Source organism: Lepidochelys kempii, chromosome 2 (genome assembly GCF_965140265.1).
Source record: "Lepidochelys kempii isolate rLepKem1 chromosome 2, rLepKem1.hap2, whole genome shotgun sequence".
NCBI lineage: Eukaryota > Metazoa > Chordata > Testudines > Cheloniidae > Lepidochelys > Lepidochelys kempii.
The window spans coordinates 266416825-266436554 of NC_133257.1; the positions used below are offsets into that span (position 1 = coordinate 266416825).

Sequence of the window (19730 nt, forward strand, 5' to 3'; positions counted from 1 at the left end):
GGCAAAGCTACGTTCTCAGAATGTGGATTTTCCAAATCCCTGAGGGATGTAGCTATGCTAAGGCAAGTTCCTAGTGTAGACCAAATAAGTTATTTGGTTAGGTCTGCAGTTCAGGGCATATCTACACTACAATCTTAAATCAACCTATGTTAGGTCAACTTACAGCCATCCCAGTAATTAGTGCGCTGGCTGATGTCCACACTACCCTCCTTCTGTCAGTGACGTGCGTGCGTATTCACCAAGAGCACTTCCACTGACTGAAGAGGGGCAACATGGGGGCTGACAGCCAGGGCTCTCAGCTCTGTGCAGCTCCCTGCCAGGAGTGGAGGGACTGCTGGCCAGAGCTTCTTGCCTCCAGCGGGGAGATCTGCACCTGGAGTCTGGCTGCCATGCTCCCAGCACAGAGCCAGAACCCCGGGGGGACTGCAGGGCTCCAAGTGGGGAGCCCAGGCGGCAGCCCAAGGCAGGAGCCTGGGTGGCAGCTTGGCTTGGAGGGGAGACTGGGCAGCTGGAAGCCAAGAGCCACAAGCTGGCTTTCTTATCTTGACAAGAGTGAGAGCCAACAGCCAAAGTAAGGAAGGCAGCGTCTACACCTAACTACACTGACAGAGGCCCTACGCCTCTCGTGGCGGTGGAGTTATGATGTCGGCGTGGTACAGCACTTGCATTACTGGGAGCAAGGCTGTAGTGTAGACACTGACGTAGTTAGCTCAACATAAGCCGTCTTGTGTCTGTAGTGTGGACCAAGCCTCAGAAACAGCACACGCTTTCCACTCTGGCTTCCCTCTGTCCTCTGCCTCAAAGTGCAGGTCAGATGAGTTCCAACTGGCTCAGCAAACTGAGGTTTCAGTTTTGTTGTATGGTAATCAGCAGTGAAGCTTTGTTTCCCAACAGTAGACCTCTGAGTGCTTGGCCTTCCTGGGATACCTAGGGCAAGTCACTTAATTTCTGATTCTCCACCTTTAAAATGGGAAGAACAAACAGGGGGAGGGCTTGGGTTTTCCCCTTATTTTTCTGCCAAGCACTACACACCCCTAGGTGGAAGTAGAAATTATTAGCTCAAATATCAATGCTTAGCTACATCACAGGAGTGCTCCAAAGCACTTCCAGCACCAGAGACAGAGCAAACTATTATACAGCACTTTACATCTTGCTACAGCAACATTAGCTCGTTCATTCCTCCACTTGTCTGACACAAGCAGTGTCCAGCTTCATAGCCTCTTTTCTCAGAAGCCATGGTCGTTAGGATTGTACGCTGCAGATTTTGTCTCTTATTTCTTTGACCCTTGCGCTAATTTGTCATGTTTACCGTATATAGTCAGTCTGTCATGTTTTTCTGACGTGCACAGTCTGTGGTTAAGATTACCAAACCGTGCTGGAAGTTAGCGTCTGTAGACTTCATTATATTCCTTTTTTTCATTTTAGACTGATAGACTAACTTGTTTTAGTACCTCTTTCCTAACACAATCACATAGAGATCCAAAATCATTTAAAAGAACATCCCCCAGATCAATTATAGAAAGTCCATGTTTTATATTATTTACCAGCCTCCAAATTGTGCTATCCAGACATAAGATATGATATAGTCCCTGACCTGAAGGGCTTGTATTCTCCATGGACATGCCATGGAAAGATAAATATAAAGGGAGGGGATAGGAGAAATAGGGACAAAGGTTACAAATACAAGACCGTGTCTGCTTCAATGGATTCACACAAACCTGTTCTTTCTTCCCAACAGTAGCAAACACGGGGGTGAATGTGTGTGACAGTTTGGACCTCTTAAGGTGCCACCTGATGTGTTGAGTATCACTGAGCCCACCTGTTCTGCCAGCCTGGGCACCCTTTTTACCTCTCTGGCTGAGCCAGGCTAATAAGCCTCCTCCAGCACACACAGAGTCAGGCCGCACTCAACTGCAGAACGACAAAGACACCGAGATCAGCTCTGAGGACTTGCTCCAGCACTCAGGTGTCCATCTCCTGTACAGACTTAGAAGGCATATTATGAAATCCACCTGCTCCCTCAATGTGGAGGAAGGTATGCACAGCCTCTTACACCCCCTCCCCCCAATTATGAATTGCACAAACTGGGTTATATTATAAACAAGAAATAAGTTTAACAACTATAAAAGGCAGATTTTAAGTGGTTAAAGGGGTAGCAAACCGAACAAAACAGATTAAATTTGATTCACTAAAGAAACAGGTTACAAAATGTAACTTCTCACCCTAACTATTGTCACAGGTAGATTACAGAAAGTCTTGAAAGGCAGCTGCCCTGGCCTGCAGCTTGAGACTTCAGGTAATTCCACTCACAGACTGGATGCCCTCCCAGTCTGGGTTCAACCCTCTCCCCTCAGTTCAGTTCTTACTTCCAGGTGTTTTTCAGTGTCTCTTTGGGTGGGGAGGCAGAGGAGAACCACGAGAATGTCACTCCCCTGCCTTATATCGCTCTTGTGTATGGTGAGAACCCTTCATCTCCCAGTGGAAGAACACTAGCATTCCAAGGGGTAGGTTCAGCACCAGGTGACTCAGATCCATGTCTCTGCAGGGCTGTGGCAGCCATTACTCCTAGGCTGTCTGGAGCATCCACGGGAAGTCTAAGCTCTTTCACAGTCCATTATCTTTGCTAATGGGCCATTAGCCCTGTCTGGTTTCTCCATTGTTGTATCTGAAGGACTAGTTGGGGGTGACACCCAAAGTAACATATTTGAAATACAGATAAATAGTCAATATTCCTAACTCCAGATACAGAAATGATACAGGCATACAAATTGGATAATCACATTCAGTAAATCATAACCTTTCCAATTATATCTTACATGAGCTATCTTGCATAAAGTACATCTTAGTTAGGTCATATCCATATCATAAGCATATTTCATAAAGAATATGGAGTTTAATGTCACAATGTGATCAAGCTAGTCATGACTTTAAAAAAAAAAAACTATTCCCCCCCCACCCTTTTCTATTGACTATACTCAGAGAGGGGAACAGCAACCCTCGCCAGCAAGAAGTAGAGCAGAGCCCATCAGAAGGAACCAGCTATGCTTTCTGAGTCTGAGAGGTTTAGAGCCCTGAAGTCAGCAGTTTTGCCTGAGTATGGACTGCAGGATTTAGCACTTTGATTCTATTAAATTACATAAGACACCAGAAATAGAGTAGCTGGTCTCCACAGCTGACTTTTGGTGCAATGAGAAAAAAATCCCCAAGATTACTCTATAGAGATCTAGCTACACCTGCATCTTTAGAAATAACAGTAGAAAGTAAACTTAAGGGAAGAGATACAAAAATCCGCAAGTCAGTTTCAATATGGCACCCAAAACGATCTCTCAGACGAACATGGATTTCCCTGCCTCCCCCTTGCCACATGCAGGGCTCTGGTGGCTTTGAAAATATGAGAGCTCCTACGTGACACGTATGGCCATTTGACCCAAACTACGTCAAACACCCCAGAAAAGATTTTTGGTTCTATCTTCACAACTTCATTCAGGCCTCAGAAAGCTATGAGGACATGCAGGAAACATGCTTGTTCCCAACGAACCTGCACATCCCAGTGCAGTGAACTGATCCCCCTCTCTTTTCAGTTCAGAGCTCTACAAAATTCATTACCAGCGGAGAGAGTCTGGAGTTTACTTTCTGAAAGCCTTAGAGAAACAGAAGTAAGACAGCGACCTACAATGCAGAACCGAGAACTACTGAACTCTGAAGGCCATTTATGTTAAGAGTCAATACAAAACCTACACCTACCTCGTTCTCCATTTCTGAACCCAGCCAGGAAGAGCAGAAGGGAAACGTGTTGTGGAGCTACTTTGGAAGCTCCAAAAAAGTCCCGTTTCACCTGCTGTGCAGCTGGTTATTGTACCCTTACAGGCTTTCAACGCGCTGTTGGAGCAAGTGGAGGAGCAAGGCATAACTGTTAAGTTTTCACTCTTCAACAATAATATGAGCAGGAAGTGGAGTAACCACCGTTTCCTGCTGCTAGGCTCACTTGTACTGAAAAACCGTGAAAAAAAATCTAGCTGATGTGAACAAAAAAGCTCCCAGTGGAAAAAAGTCAGATGAACATTTAACAGTAGCATCTTCAGTGCTGCCACTGATCAAAAGGAATTATTTCATTCAAAAGGAATTCTCTTGGGGAAATTCTATGGCCTATGTTCTAGAGGTCAGGCTGGATGATCACGATGGTCCCTTCTGGCCTTGGAATCTATGAATCTAGGAAATCTATGACTCAGCAAAGCAGTGCTTTCCACTTAGCAGGTACTCATAGTTTGAGGGACTCCCAAGTCTAGCATGGAGTAAGGAAATACTAGAAACAGCAAAGAAACCACACTGCACTATCTGTTCAGGATCCATTTCCAGCACTAACTCTCCTTGACCATCAGTCACCTGTGGCTTTCCTCGATCTGTGCCACCAAGACAATGGAAATCAGCTGAGGAACTCTTGCTAGTAGTCCCTACATTTGTAGATAGGTACTTATGCAAGGAGTTGTAAATGGAGATGCTCCCCAAAATGTGAGACGTTTAAACACCAGCTCCCCTCCCCACTTTCAGCTGTGCTACAGCCGCTTAATACTTTTAGATCCTACACCAAGCTTTTTAAAATCAAGACCGGGAAAGTTCTGACAGGGACTAATTCATAATTTGTGGCAAGAGGACTTTAAATAAGGCCTGGGTCTAAGTTACAAAAAATTGCCAGCCCTTGAAAACCAGGTCAGGAAGAGTGTGCCTGACAAGGCATTCCAGAAGACAGGCCGGCAAAGAAGACAATGAAAGGAGTGTTCAAATAAGCTTTGCAAGGCTTGGACATAAATTGCAGAATATGGTATCAGAAGAGTAATTAGAATTAGCTGCAAGCAATTTCACATGCAGCAATAAACAAATTAAAAAGCCCAACACGATTATTCCCTAATGTGATAGACTTGTTAAACAGGGACAACACAATTTATAATTTAAGGGAAAAGTATTTTACAATTTATTTAATCAGCCAAATTTGTTAGGCTTCAGAAAACTATACTCCCTTAAGTGTTTATGTGTAGTCATGTACCATTGACCATTCACACAAAACACCTTGTGCTGGCTTCCTAACTGGGTGTATCTTGGGGTGACGGATAACTGGCTGCCAGCAGCTGTGCTTCAATAGGTGTAGCCAGGTACACAGGGAAACTGATGAGGATTATGATCCCAGTGAGGTTACCTTTACATTTGGACTCAGCAGGTCAAGTTGCCTTTTGCAGCCAGTACAGGACATGAATGAAGCCAATTCTCCACTCCTGCAGGATACAATTTGCAATTTCTAAGTATTAGATGCAATACTTCTCCTCCTGTGTCAGACTAGATATAGCAGAAGCACACACACTTTGGGGGCAGTGGGACATAATTTTTCCTTGAGATTTGTAAAGCAGCCAATGTGGCCAGTCTTTATTACAAAATGAACACTCTTTCCACATCTTCTGCCATTAGAATCTCCTGAGGTGTCATTTCCTAGTCCTCCTCCCTTTGTTCCTTCCTGATCATTGCTGTGGCATAGCCTGAGATGAGTCAGGGTGTAGCAACAGAAAGGAATTCAATTGTCAGTTACAAAAGGCATTGGACTGGGACCAAGAGATCTGCTGAGAACACCCAATCATTGAGATGACAACAGTTTTGAAAGGCTGTGTTTACTCTTGGAAAAATTAAAACTGGCAACGGCACTAATAAGAATCAAAGAAAAACACACACACACACCCCCCAGGAGTCTAAGGTTCAGACAATTAGTAATACAAAATATGGAGCATTTTACTTCTAGGTAATTAGTTTTAATGTGGAACCAGGTTAGATGGCAACTTCCAAAGGCCAGCTGGTGGTTTGTGTGAAAGAGATGGTTGTCTTAGTGCAACTCCTAATAAGTCAGGTATTCCCACTGAAAACATCTCAGACCAGATCCTCAGAAGTATTTAAGCACCTAACTCCCAATATCTTTGAGAATCTGGGCCTTCACTTTACATCATTGTTGCCACTTTCAGTAGAGAAGCTTTGGGAGATTGAACAATATATGCTCTTGTCCTTGGACTGTCCTGCCAGCTCACACCTGGTGACCTGTGGCCCATTCGTGGGCTTGCATGTTTGGGGAAGTAGGCAGGAAGGAAGTTCTCCCTGCCAGCAGCCGATGCTTCATAGACTCTGGATAAAGTGAAAAGAAAAGGAGTACTTGTGGCACCTTAGAGACTAACCAATTTATTTGAGCATGAGCTTTCGTGAGCTTCAGCTCACTCTCCAGAGAGTTCAAGCCATTCCATGGCTCCCGTTTTAAAACACATTCACTTTTTAAACCAAGAGCATGACAGAAAGGGAAGCAGTCAGACAAGTGGCACTGTGCGTTTCAGACTCGGCATGCTGCAGAGATCTGTAGCTACTGGTAATGAAAGGACGGGATGGATTGTATTTAGAGCTGCCCCCTAGCAATCTGATGATTGTTTTCAGATAAATTCTTCACACTCAGCAACACTGACACCGTTAAAGGGGTGATGGAAGAGTTGCTAGTGGAAAAAGTAACTCACCCAACCACAATGAAATCAGTGATCATGGCAAAATTTTAAATAGATATTTGCATTCTACCCATCTAGAATTCCCCCTGCAGCTTGAAGTGGAAAAGCCTCTTTCACTTCCTGAACTGCTGTGTCTACCATTGTTGTGCTGTTAAACAGTGGCTGACGTCACCCCACATGGGGCTGCACTTTAGTGATGGTGAAGGGAGCCAAGGGCGGAAAGCTGGAGGGATTCTGGGATGAAAGGCACCACACAAACTTCTCCCTTTCCAAAGGTCTAGGCCGTTTAGCCAAGCCTCCTGGATTTGGCACACTTGGCCCCTTCTCCCTAGTTTTAGCATGTTCCAATTCAGTTTGTTATATCTGGTTGGTTTGCAACAGTAATTCCATCTACCAGATAGATCATTTAGACTCAAACCGCAATCTGCTTTTAATTGATAGAGAAGAGAACATTTTATTTATGGAGTTAGCACACTAAGCCAGATTCATTCAGAAACAATTCATGGGGCACGCAGCCAATCAGAAGAACGATTCTGCTTTTAAAGTAGTTGTGGGGTTTTTTGTTTTGTTTTTTAAATGTAAACAGTCAGCTCACTGGATAATATACATATGCAAACAAGTTTTGCCAAGGGAAACAGCGGAAGATTGGTGAGCAATCAGAGTATATCACAAATAGCTTGTATTAGTGAACATTGGGAATACATTAAAAACAGTCTACACTGATTTTGAGAGCACTGCTTGACATTACCTAACATCAGAAAGATATCCAGTCTGGCTGATTTAGCACAGACAGAACTCAAATTATCTAAGGAAAATTGCTCTTTTGTCAATGTCCTATACAGCTATAGATAAAACTCCTAACTGATGAACATTTCCATGAGCAGCCTCAAAGGCTGCTGGAGTAAAGCTTTCCTATTGTTTGTACTGCAGCTGTGCCAGGAAGCTCCCAGTAGAATTAAGACCCCCTTAGGCACTATAATATGAACACAAAAGAAGACAGACAGACAGTCTCCTGCGCTATGAGTTTACCATCCATTTTAAAAACACGAAGCACATTCTTCTGCCCTGTATATCCTCTCCCCTCCCTTAAGTGGAAGGCAGTCAGTTCAGAAACTAAGCAGACTACATACTTCTGTAGCATCTCTCATTTAAAGTCTCCAAGCACTTTACGAAAGGTAGTTATGTTTCATTCCCATTTTATGGTGGGGGCGGACTGAAGCACAGATATTAAGTTGCATTATGATGAACGCTCTCATTGAGGAATTCGTGACTTTGTACACAAGAAAAATAACACAGTTTGGGTTAGAGAAGGAAAATTATCCTTCAGCTGCCTACAGTAACATCACCGGTAATATACAGAAATACGTCTTGGATTTGCCCTCTAGAACCATTCAATATGAAATAACCCATAAAATGTACTGAACCCAACATGATTTCAATTCCTTGAGTGCTGGAGATTTGGTACAGACAATGCAACATTCATATACTTGCTTCAAGTACAGCCTCCTAACTGTGCAGGGCTTTACCAAGTGGCAGCAGCATGGACATAATGGCAGTCACTTTCACACAGCTGCCCACAAGGGTCCAATTAGCAGCAGTGAAGTGAACCAAGTCTTGTCAAAATCACTCTGTGGCTGGAGAAAAACAGGAAACACCAGCTGAGGCACTAGAGCCATCTGACTGCAGACTCAGGATGGCAGCAATGAAATGCTTCACATATAGTTGGTTCTCTTCACTCCCAATTAAATACAAGCTGACATTCTGCAAGAACTACGGGTAGGATCCCCTCTCATGAAGGAAAGCTTCCCATGTACCATCGGTCAGAGAATTTTTAAGCTGCGATATCTGTTATGAAAAGCACTCCTCGTACACTAATCAGCAATTTATCTTCAATTAAAGTCCCATGTAGACTACTAAGTAAACTAAGTGCAGCCATCAGTACAAGAGTTTACATTCACTAAATTAGATTCTCCAGTCGAGCACAGAAACTACCTACAAGCAAGTGTAACACTGCCATATTCATCTAAAAAACAGAAGACAGACACCGCACTTGGTGAGAGTTCAGTCTCCAGTCAAGCTGACCCCAAAGTACTTATCAAAAATATTAGCAGCATATAAACTCATCTATGAGCCTCTTATGAAAGGCTCATTAAAAATCATTACTGATTGATCAGAGGCCAAAACCATCAAGACAGACAAAAGTTAGACACTTCTAACAATAAACTCCTTAAGTGACTCAGTATAGAATCTAGATAACAAGGAAAGATGCTCCAGCCAAAATACTGGAATGGGTCTATTGGGGTGGGAGTGGGGGGCCCACAAACCCTAGGAACTCATTAAATGAACTATCCATGGCATATTTGCCCAGGAACTGGCAAACCATGAATGTGGGACTGAATGGAAACACTGGATCCTCATTTAGAAATGGTTGCCTGTGTAAGCAGAGTCAGGATGAGCTCTACCCTGACATCTGGTGGCGAGTTATGGTGGGTTGTGGAAAAGAACTTCAGGGGCTGGTCTCATTTGCATAGACACACCCACCCTGCCTAGATGGTCACTTTGGCTGCTGTAGGACCCAGTTTCTCTGTTATTGGGGAAGGAATAAACTATTATCCTGATTATGTGAATCAAGGACAGTGGAACTGTACTTGGCCTTTTGTTATGATGGAGGGACTCACCATCAACTAAGCAGCACTCGCTAGGCAAGGGTCATGGGTTCCAAAACCCAGTGAATGGAGAGAGGCTGGGGACAGTTATTGATACCTGGTGGTATGGGTCCCCTGATGAGGGCCTTACATGTTAATTGCACTTCCTCCTCTCTCCACTGTGGAATATCAAAGCTAATTTTGATTCCATTAGCATTAGAGGCTCCTGAGCTGAATTCACTTTGGGCCAATGGTGCACCAGCACTGAGGCTCCCCTACTACAAGCTGAAATCACAAAAGAGCTAAACTTACTAAGAGCTGAAATCACTGAGTGTTGTGTTAAGTAGTGGGGGAGCCTGAAGATATAGTGCAGAGCAGTTTGTGGGACGGCTGGCAGAGCAGAGTGGCTGGTGGAGTGGAGCAGTTTGTGGAATGCCTGGAGCAGCTCATGGGGGCGGCTGGCAGAGCGGAGCGATTTGTGGGACGGCTGGTGGAGCAGAGTGGAGCCCCATGGAGAGGTGGGACGATTGACTTTGGACCATGTAAGGTGCCCCTTAACCCCCACCCCATCTCCACCCAGGTTGGGAGGTAAAACTCTGCAGATAAACTGACCGGGGCAGAGACTTTTGGGTTGTTGGACTTCTAGGACTTTGGGTTCCTGGACTCAAGAACCAAAGGGAAAGAACACACCCCAGTTTGCTTGGGGGGTGGGTTTTTTTGCTCATGGGTTGTGTTATGAATCCTGTTGGTGGTGTTTCCCCAACATAATGCCACATTTTTTCTCTGTTATTAAAAGGCTTTTGCTACACTCAGACTCTGTGCTTGCGAGAGGGGAAGTATTGCCTCTTAGAGGCGCTCAGCGGGGGTGGTATATATTTGTCCCAGGTCACTGAGTGGGGGCTTGAGCTGGTTTTACATTGTGTTATTGGAATGGAACCCCTAGATACTGAACCCGGCCCTTGTTGTTGCCAACTCTGATGGGCAGAAGGGTTACACCTGTATAACCTCGACATGCCACAATCTACATAGGACAGAACTACAGTCACTGAAAACCAAAGTTGCATCCAACACTTCCAAAGTATTGCTCTCCCGGATTAGAGGAGGAATGCAACATAAAAACTACAAAAGAACGTTACTCTGTGACACCTCCCCAGAGCTGAAGGACAAGTATGCAACACCCAGCATCAAGACCACCACAGCAGTAATAGGGAGTGGCAGCTCCTCTACTCCATCCAACAAGCTCGACACAGATGTTAATTCTAATGCCTACTATGCACACAGATTTTTGTACCCATAAAACTAATCTGTCATGGGTGTGATTTTTTTGGCTTTTTGTTGTTTTTTTACTGACAGTCATACTGATATAAAGGTGTCTTATGGCAGCATAGTTATACCCTCTCCATACAGAAATAAGCAATACTGGTATAAGACACCTTTAAATATCAGTGTTCAGAGGAACAGCCGTGTTAGTCTGTATTCGCAAAAAGAAAAGGAGGACTTGTGGCACCTTAGAGACTAACCAATTTATTTGAGCATGAGCTTTCGTGAGCTACAGCTCACTTCATCAGATGTTTACCGTGGAAACTGCAGCAGACTTTATATACACACAGAAATCATGAAACAATACCTCCTCCCACCCCACTGTCCTGCTGGTAATAGCTTATCTAAAGTGATCAACAGGTGGGCCATTTCCAGCACAAATCCAGGTTTTCTCACCCTCCACCCCCCCACACAAATTCACTCTCCTGCTGGTGCTAGCCCATCCAAAGTGACAACTCTTTACATAATCAAGTCGGGCTATTTCCTGCATAGATCAAGGTTTTCTCACATCCCCCCCACCCCCATACACACACAAACTCACTCTCCTGCTGGTAATAGCTCATCTAAACTGACCATTCTCCAGGTTTAAATCCAAGTTAAACCAGAACATCTGGGGGGGGGGGGGGGTAGGAAAAAACAAGAGGAAACAGGCTACCTTGCATAATGACTTAGCCACTCCCAGTCTCTATTTAAGCCTAAATTAATAGTATCCAATTTGCAAATGAATTCCAATTCAGCAGTTTCTCGCTGGAGTCTGGATTTGAAGTTTTTTTGTTTTAAGATAGCGACCTTCATGTCTGTGATTGCGTGACCAGAGAGATTGAAGTGTTCTCCGACTGGTTTATGAATGTTATAATTCTTGACATCTGATTTGTGTCCATTTATTCTTTTACGTAGAGACTGTCCAGTTTGACCAATGTACATGGCAGAGGGGCATTGCTGGCACATGATGGCATAGATCACATTGGTGGATGTGCAGGTGAACGAGCCTCTGATAGTGTGGCTGATGTTATTAGGCCCTGTGATGGTGTCCCCTGAATAGATATGTGGGCACAATTGGCAACGGGCTTTGTTGCAAGGATAAGTTCCTGGGTTAGTGGTTCTGTTGTGTGGTATGTGGTTGTTGGTGAGTATTTGCTTCAGGTTGCGGGGCTGTCTGTAGGCAAGGACTGGCCTGTCTCCCAAGACTTGTGAGAGTGTTGGGTCATCCTTTAGGATAGGTTGTAGATCCTTAATAATGCGTTGGAGGGGTTTTAGTTGGGGGCTGAAGGTGACGGCTAGTGGTGTTCTGTTATTTTCTTTGTTAGGCCTGTCCTGTAGTAGGTAACTTCTGGGAACTCTTCTGGCTCTATCAATCTGTTTCTTTACTTCTGCAGGTGGGTATTGTAGTTGTAAGAAAGCTTGACAGAGATCTTGTAGGTGTTTGTCTCTGTCTGAGGGGTTGGAGCAAATGCGGTTGTATCGCAGAGCTTGGCTGTAGACGATGGATCGTGTGGTGTGGTCAGGGTGAAAGCTGGAGGCATGCAGGTAGGAATAGCGGTCAGTAGGTTTACGGTATAGGGTGGTGTTTATGTGGCCATTGTTTATTAGCACTGTAGTGTCCAGGAAGTGGATCTCTTGTGTGGACTGGACCAGGCTGAGGTTGGTGGTGGGATGGAAATTGTTGAAATCATGGTGGAATTCCTCAAGGGCTTCTTTTCCATGGGTCCAGATGATGATGTCATCAATATAGCGCAAGTAGAGTAGGGGCTTTAGGGGACGAGAGCTGAGGAAGCGTTGTTCTAAATCAGCCATAAAAATGTTGGTGTAACTGCATCCAGACTAGGAGTGTTCTCTCACTTTAACTGTGCCACGTTCACTATACTGGTATAACTTTTGTGTTTAAACAAATCCTTAGTACAGTTTGGTTTTTTATGACAGCAACTGAGTTAAACCCTCCTCCCAGCTGTTTCCTTTTGATGAGAAATTGGGCGGTGACTTGTGTGATGACCTTCTACACTTTGCAGCGGAAATAAAATCTTACCAGAAAAACACTTTTCCCTTTAAGTGATTTAAGCAAACACTGCGCCCTCTGCTGGAAGAATCCGCTATGGACCATTAAAACAGCAAGAGCTGGGTAGAGAATCAGGACCTTGTTCTTGGATGTGTTACCTATAAGCTCCTTTGGCATACCTGATGCGTGAGGGTAAAGATACTAGCGCAGCACTGTAAAGCAGCTAGTGGTTTGCTTATACAGCCTCACTCCATCAGTGTGCATCACTTCTACAGGTCCCACTACAGGAAGATCAGAGATGTGCTAGCCCAACTTTACTACAGACCAGAGGTTCTCAAACTGGGGTGGGGTGGAATGTGTTTGGGGTGGGGGGAAGGGATAGGGGGACCTCTCTGCACACATTTTACCCACAGCAATGAACTAGCAAAGCTCATTCCTCCAGACACATCGAGCCCTCAGATGGTGCTGTGCCTTTGACTCTAGAAGGTGCTGAGCGTTTTGATGGATTTCTGCATAGTATTATACAAAGTCGCCACCATCTGTACGTTAATCCATTTGCTATAACAGGGTGCGCACATTTAATTGTGAGCATCAACCACAATTGCAGTTTTGCTCTTAGAAGCCGAAACAGATTCAAGTGAAGCACCGCTGCCACATACATATCAGGCTAAGCACTTGTGGGGAGGGAAGGAAAGGAGGCTATAGACTCTACAGTGCACATGGCTTACTCAGACTTGTCAGACCTCCAAAAAAGCCACGTTCACCCTAGTGAGGGAAACTGTGCTAGACACTTTTATGATGAACAACTCTTTGTACTGATTTCTTTCTATTAGTAATAGAACTGCATATCTGTCTGGCTCAGAGGAGAAATCTGATGCTCTTTCCATCTGAGAAACAGTGCAATAAAACAAACATCACTGATGTATATGAATATTCAGTTCAGACCTTTACTACACTGGGCTATTTACCCTGGTTGCAGCCATTTTTGTCCAGCCACTCGTGTAGCTGTACTGATGCAAACTCCAGGTGAAAACAAGGAAAACTGTACAAAATTATGGTTTGCATCAGTGCAGATAGGCTGGTTTCAAGCCAGGGTTAAGCTGCAATGGGGCCAAATTGTGGCTTTGTCTGTCTACACTAGGGGGCTTGCACCAGTGGCTGCCATCCTCACCCCACCCCACAGCAGCTGAAAATCCTCAGTATAGATAAGGCCCAAGAGGTGGAGAAGGAGATGGAGGGTGAGTTTAAGCAAATATGTGATCGTGCAGTAAACTGATCAAACTATTTTCCAAGTTAGAACAAAATTACATAGAATTCAACAGATAACCAAGCCAGAAAGTTCTGTGCTTTCTTCCCCTCCATGGGTTGCAGAGATACATGGTAACTGCAGGAGTTAAGCCAACATGGTTTGCAGCGTCATCAGAACTCAGAAGTATTTACAGCTTTTGCTGCTTTCCCAGCATTTCAGATCACAGATTTTTATTTCCAGTCCCATAGGAAGCGTCCCCCACCCTTCACCCTGTTTATTTTAGGGAGATTTGACTTAGAGTTACAGAAGAAAAAGCTTTACAGACCGGATTTGTGGGTTTTATGAAGAGCTTATTGTTTGGTGTTGTGATGAGCAGGCGACTGCCAATTACAGCCTGCACACCACAGACCTTAGGCCCAAGCTGGTAATCAGATCCGTGTGGTGGACTCTTGAAGCTGGGGCCAAAACCCAATGACTTTCGTGGCCTCCTCATGGGTGTAAGGGTCTGTCTGTGTGTTCTGGTTGCAAGATCAAGGCCCTAATAGCATAAGAAAAGTGATCCAGTTTCCTTACACAAAAGAAAAGGAGTACTTGTGGCACCTTAGAGACTAACCAATTTATTAGAGCATAAGCTTTCGTGAGCTACAGCTCACTTCCTCAGATGCTTATGCTCTAATAAATTGGTTAGTCTCTAAGGTGCCACAAGTACTCCTTTTCTTTTTGCGAATACAGACTAACACGGCTGTTACTCTGAAACCTTACACAAAAGAGTTACACTTATTTAGTTGTTAATTCCATACCAGGCAGACTCAGTTACTCTCAAGGTGTAATCAGAAGACATATGCCTTCCTTTTGTCATCAAAGTGACAGCAAACAAGAGACCCCCGACCCTGTTCTATAATCCTGCCTCTGGATCTGTACACTGTCCCACTCTGACCTCCCTTACACCTTCCCCTACTCCCAGCCTCCACCAGTCAAACTTCTGGCTAATGTCACCTATTAGCTTCATTGTTCCACTTCCCACCCCACCCTGTCTGTATGCCCTCTCTTTCACTGCCTTTTATCTGGAAATACTAGACAAAATAGCCATAGTAAGAGAGGGTATTAATCCTCCCTTTTCTAGTGATTTTGTAGTGTTCCAATGTAATAATTAGGCTGAATTTATAGAAGTCAATTTTTTAGGAAGCGATTTTATACAGTAGACCGTGTGTCCCCCCACACTAATACACTAAGCACATTAAGTCGGCGGAGTGCATCCCCAGTACCGAGGCTAGCGTCTATTTTCGGAGCGTTGCGCTGTGGGTAGCTATCCCACAGTTCCTGCAGTCTCCGCCGCCCATTGGAATTCTGGGTTAAGCTCCCAATGCCTGATGGTGGTTTTGGGTACATGTTGTCAGTTGCCCCTCCCTCCACGAAAGCAACAGCAGACAATCGTTTCACGCCTTTTTTCCATGCGGGTGCCATACTGCTTTCAGCAGACGGTGCAGTAGGACTGCTAACCGTCATCTACCGCTTCTGCTGCAACTCTGCTCTCCTGATGCTATGAATCCACCTTGCAGGACCTCTATAATATGATCGTTGTCATCCACTGCTTCTTCTGGCACTCTGCTCTCCTGCTGGTCTTGCAGGGCTGCTTCTGCTGCAATTCTGCTCGGCTGCTCTTGTCTCGCCATACCACGGCAAGCATGCAGCCCGCTCAGCTGTTGTGTCCTGGCAGCAGATGGTGCAGTAGGTCTGCAAAACTGATCATCCAACCACCGCTTCCCCTGCAACCCTGTCCCCCTGCCGATGCTATACCACGGCAAGCATGGAGCCCGCTCAGGTCACCGAGGCAGTTATAAGCATTGGAAACACCTCACGCAATATCATGCGGAATATGCAGAACCTGCAAAAGCAGTGAGGAGGCGATGGCAGCGCAGTGACGAGAGTGATGAGGACTTGGACACAGACTTCTCTCAAAGCACAGGCCCTGGCCATCCTGGTGGCAATGGGGCAGATTCATGCCATGGAACGCCGATTCTGGGCCCGGGAAACAAGCACAGACTGGTGGGACCGCACAGTATTGCGGGTCTGGGATGATTCCCAGTGGCTGCAAAACATTCACATGCGTAAGGGCACTTTCATGGATCTTGGGACTTGCTTTCCCCTGCCCTGATGCGCAAGAATACCAAGATGAGAGCAGCCCTCACGGTTCACAAGCAAGTGGTGATAGCTCTCTTGAAGCTTGCAACACCAGACAGCTACCAGTCAGTCGGGAATCAATTTGGAGTGCGCAAATCTACTGTGGGGGCTGCTGTGATCCAAGTAGCCAACGCAATCACTGAGCTGCTGCTATCAAGCGTAGTGACTCTGGGAAATGTGCAGGTCATAGTGGATGGCTTTGCTGTAATGGGATTCCCTAACTGTGGTGGGGCAATAGACGGAACGCATATCCCTGTCTTGGGACCGGAGCACCAAGGCAGCCAGTACGTAAACCGCAAGGAGTACTTTTCAATGGTGCTGCAAGCACTGGTGGATCACAAAGGACGTTTCACCAACATCAACGTGGGATGGCTGGGAACGGCACACGATGCTCACATCTTCAGGAACTCTGGTCTGTATGAACAGCTGTAGCAAGGGACTTACCTTCCAGACCAGAAAATAACTGTTGGGGATGTTTAAATGCTTATAGTTATCCTTGGGGACCCAGCCTCCCCCTTCATGCCATGGCTCATGAAGCCATACACAGGCAGCCTGGACAGTAGTCAGGAGCTGTTCAACTACAGGCTGAGCAAGTGCAGAATGTGCATTTGGACATTTAAAAGCGCGCTGGTGCAGTTCACTGACTCAGACCTCAGCAAAACCAATATTCCCACTGTTATTACTGCTTGCTGTGCGCTCCACAACATCTGAGAGCGTAAGGGGGAAGACGTTTATGGTGGGGTGGGAAGTTGAGGCAAATTGCCCAGCCACTGATTACACGCAGCAAGACACCAGGGCGGTTAGAAGAGCACAGCAGGACACGCTGCGCATCAGAGAAGCTTTGAAAACCAGTTTCATGGCTGACCAGGCTACGGTGTGACAGTTCTGTTTGTTTCTCCTTGATGAAAACCCGCCCTCTTGGTTCACTCTACTTCCCTGTAAGCCAACTGCCCTCCCCTCCCCACTTTGATCACCGCTTGCAGAGGCAATAAAGTCATTGTTGTTTCAAATTCATGCATTCTTTATTAATTCGTCACACAAATAGGGGGATAACTGCCAAGCGTCTATACACAAATGCAAGAAGCCTCGGAAACAAGCAGGGAGAACTGGAAGTCCTGGCACAGTCAAGGAATTATGATGTGATTGGAATAACAGACTTCGTGGAATAACTCATATGACTGGAGTACTGTCATGGATGGATATAAATTGTTCAGGAAGGACAGGCAGGGCAGAAAAGGTGGGGGAGTAGCACTGTATGTAAGGGAGCAGCATGACTGCTCAGAGCTCAAGTATGAAACTGCAGAAAAACCTGAGAGTCTCTGGATTAAGTTTAGAAGTGTGAGCAACAAGGGTGATGTCGTGGTGGGAGTCTGCTATAGACCACCGGACCAGGGGGATGGAGGTGGATGAGGCTTTCTTCTGGCAACTCATGGAAGTTACTAGATCGCAGGCCCTGGTTCTCATGGGAGACTTCAAAATCACCCTGATATCTGCTGGGAGAGCAATACAGTGGTGCACAGACAATCCAGAAAGTTTTTGGAAAGGGTAGGGGACAATTTCCTGGTGCAAGTGCTGGAGGAACCAACCAGGGACAGAGCTCTTCTTGACCTGCTGCTCACAAACCTGGAAAGAATTAGTAGGGGAAGCAAAAGTGGACGGGAACCTGGGAGGCAGTGACCATGAGATGGTCAAGTTCAGGATCCTGATACAGGGAAGAAAGGAGAACAGCAGAATACAGACCCTGGACTTCAGAAAAGCAGACTGACTCCCTCAGGGAACTGATGGGCAGGATCCCCTCAGAGAATAACATGAGGGGGAACGGAGTCCAGGAGAGTTGGCTGTATTTTAAAGAATCTTTATTGAGGTTACAGGGACAAACCATCCTGATATGTAGAAAGAATAGTAAATATGGCAGGCAACCAGCTTGGCTTCACAGTGAAATCCTTGCTGATCTTAAACACAAAAAAGAAGCTTACAAGAAGTGGAACATTGGACAAATGACCAGGGAAGACTATAAAAATATTGCTCGGGCATGCAGGAGTGAAATCAGGAATGCCAAATCACACCTGGAGTTGTAGCTAGCAAGAGATGTTAAGAGTAACAAGAAGGGTTTCTTCAGGTATGTTAGCAATAAGAAGAAAGTCAAGGAAAGTATGGGGAATAAGGGAGGCAACCTAGTGACAGAGGATGTGGAAAAAGCTAACGTACTCAATGCTTTTTTTGCCTCTGTCTTCACAAACAAGGTCAGCTCCCAGACTGCTGCACGGGGCAGCACAGCATGGGGCGGAGGCGACTAGCCCTCTGTGGAGAAAGAAGTGGTTTGGGACTATTCAGAAAAGCTGGACGAGCACAAGTCCGTGGGGCCAGATGCACTGCATCCGAGTGCTAAAGGAATTGGTGGATGCGATTGCAGCCATTGGCCATTATCTTTGAAAACTCATGGCAATCGGGGGAAGTCCTGGACGACTTGAAAAAGGCTAATGTAGTGCCCATCTTTAAAAAACAGAAGGAGGATCCTGGGAACTACAGGCCAGTCAGCCTCACTTCAGTCCCTGGAAAAATCATGGAGCAGGTCCTCAAGGAATCAATTCTGAAGCGCTAAAGGAGAGGAAAGTGATCAGGAACAGTCAGCATGGATTCACCAAGGGCAAGTCATGCCTCACTAATCTAACTGCCTTCTGTGATGAGATAACTGGCTTTGTGGATGAGGGGAAAGCAGTGGATGTATTGTTCCTTGACTTTAGCAAAGCTTTTGACACTGTCTCCCACAGTATTCTTGCCAGCAAGTTAAAGAAGTATGGGCTGGATGAATGGACTATAAGGTGGATAGAAAGCTGGCGAGATTGTCAGTCTCAACAGGTAGTGTTCAGTGGCTCCATGTCTAGTTGGCAGCCAGTATCAAGTGGAGTGCCCCAACGGTCGGTCCCGGGGCCGGTTTTGTTCAATATCTTCATAAATGATCTGGAGGATGGTGTGGATTGCACTCTCAGCAAGTTTGCAGATGACACTAAACTGGGAGGAGAGGTAGATACTCTGGAAGGTAGGGATAGGATACAGAGGGACCTAGACAAATTGGAGGACTGGGCCAAAAGAAATCTGATGAGGTTCAACAAGGACAAGTGCAGAGTCCTGCACTTAGGACGGAAGAATCCCATGCACCACTACAGACTAGGGACCGAATGGCTAGGCAGCAGTTCTGCAGAAAAGGACCTAGGGGTGACAGTGGACAAGAAGCTGGATAGGAGTCAGTGTGCCCTTGTTGCCAAGAAGGCCAATGGCATTTTGGGATGTATAAGTAGGGGCACTGCCAGCTGATCGAGGGACGTGATTGTTCCCCCTCTATTGGGCACTGGTGAGGCCTCATCTGGAGTACTGTGTCCAGTTTTGGGCCCCACACTACAAGAAGGATGTGGATAAATTGGAGAGAGTCCAGCGAAGGGCAACAAAAATGATTAGGGGACTGGAACACATGACTTATGAGGAGAGGCTGAGGGAACTGGGATTGTTTAGTCTGCAGAAGAACAGAATGAGGCGGGATTTGATAGCTGCTTTCAACTACCTGAAAGGGGGTTCCAAAGAGGATGGATCTAGATTGTTCTCAGTGGTAATAGATGAGAGAACGAGGAGTAATGGTCTCAAGTTGCAGTGGGGGAGGTTTAGGTTGGCTATTAGGAAAAACTTTTTCACTAGGAAGATGGTGAAACACTGGAATGCATTACCTAGGGAGATGGTGGAATCTCCTTCCTTGGAGATTTTTAAGGTCAGGCTTGACAAAGCCCTGGCTGGGATGATTTAGTTGGGGATTGGTCCTGCTTTGAGCA

General features: G+C 45.6%; 1 protein-coding gene across 5 annotated transcripts in view; it reads right to left on the minus strand.

Moving 5' to 3' along the window:
* CCM2 (CCM2 scaffold protein) overlaps window positions 1-19730 on the minus strand; it is a 90373-nt gene that overhangs the window by 32770 nt on the left and 37873 nt on the right. The window contains exon 1 of one of the 5 annotated variants that reach the window (XM_073334893.1): window positions 3745-3845. The exons of 3 other annotated variants lie outside the window; for them this stretch is intronic. In XM_073334893.1, coding sequence (XP_073190994.1) covers window positions 3745-3756 — 12 coding nt within the window. In that variant the 5' untranslated portion in view covers window positions 3757-3845. Of the gene's footprint in view, window positions 1-3744; window positions 3846-19730 lie in introns of those variants that run through there. One more of the 5 variants, XM_073334892.1, reaches the window with a different exon arrangement.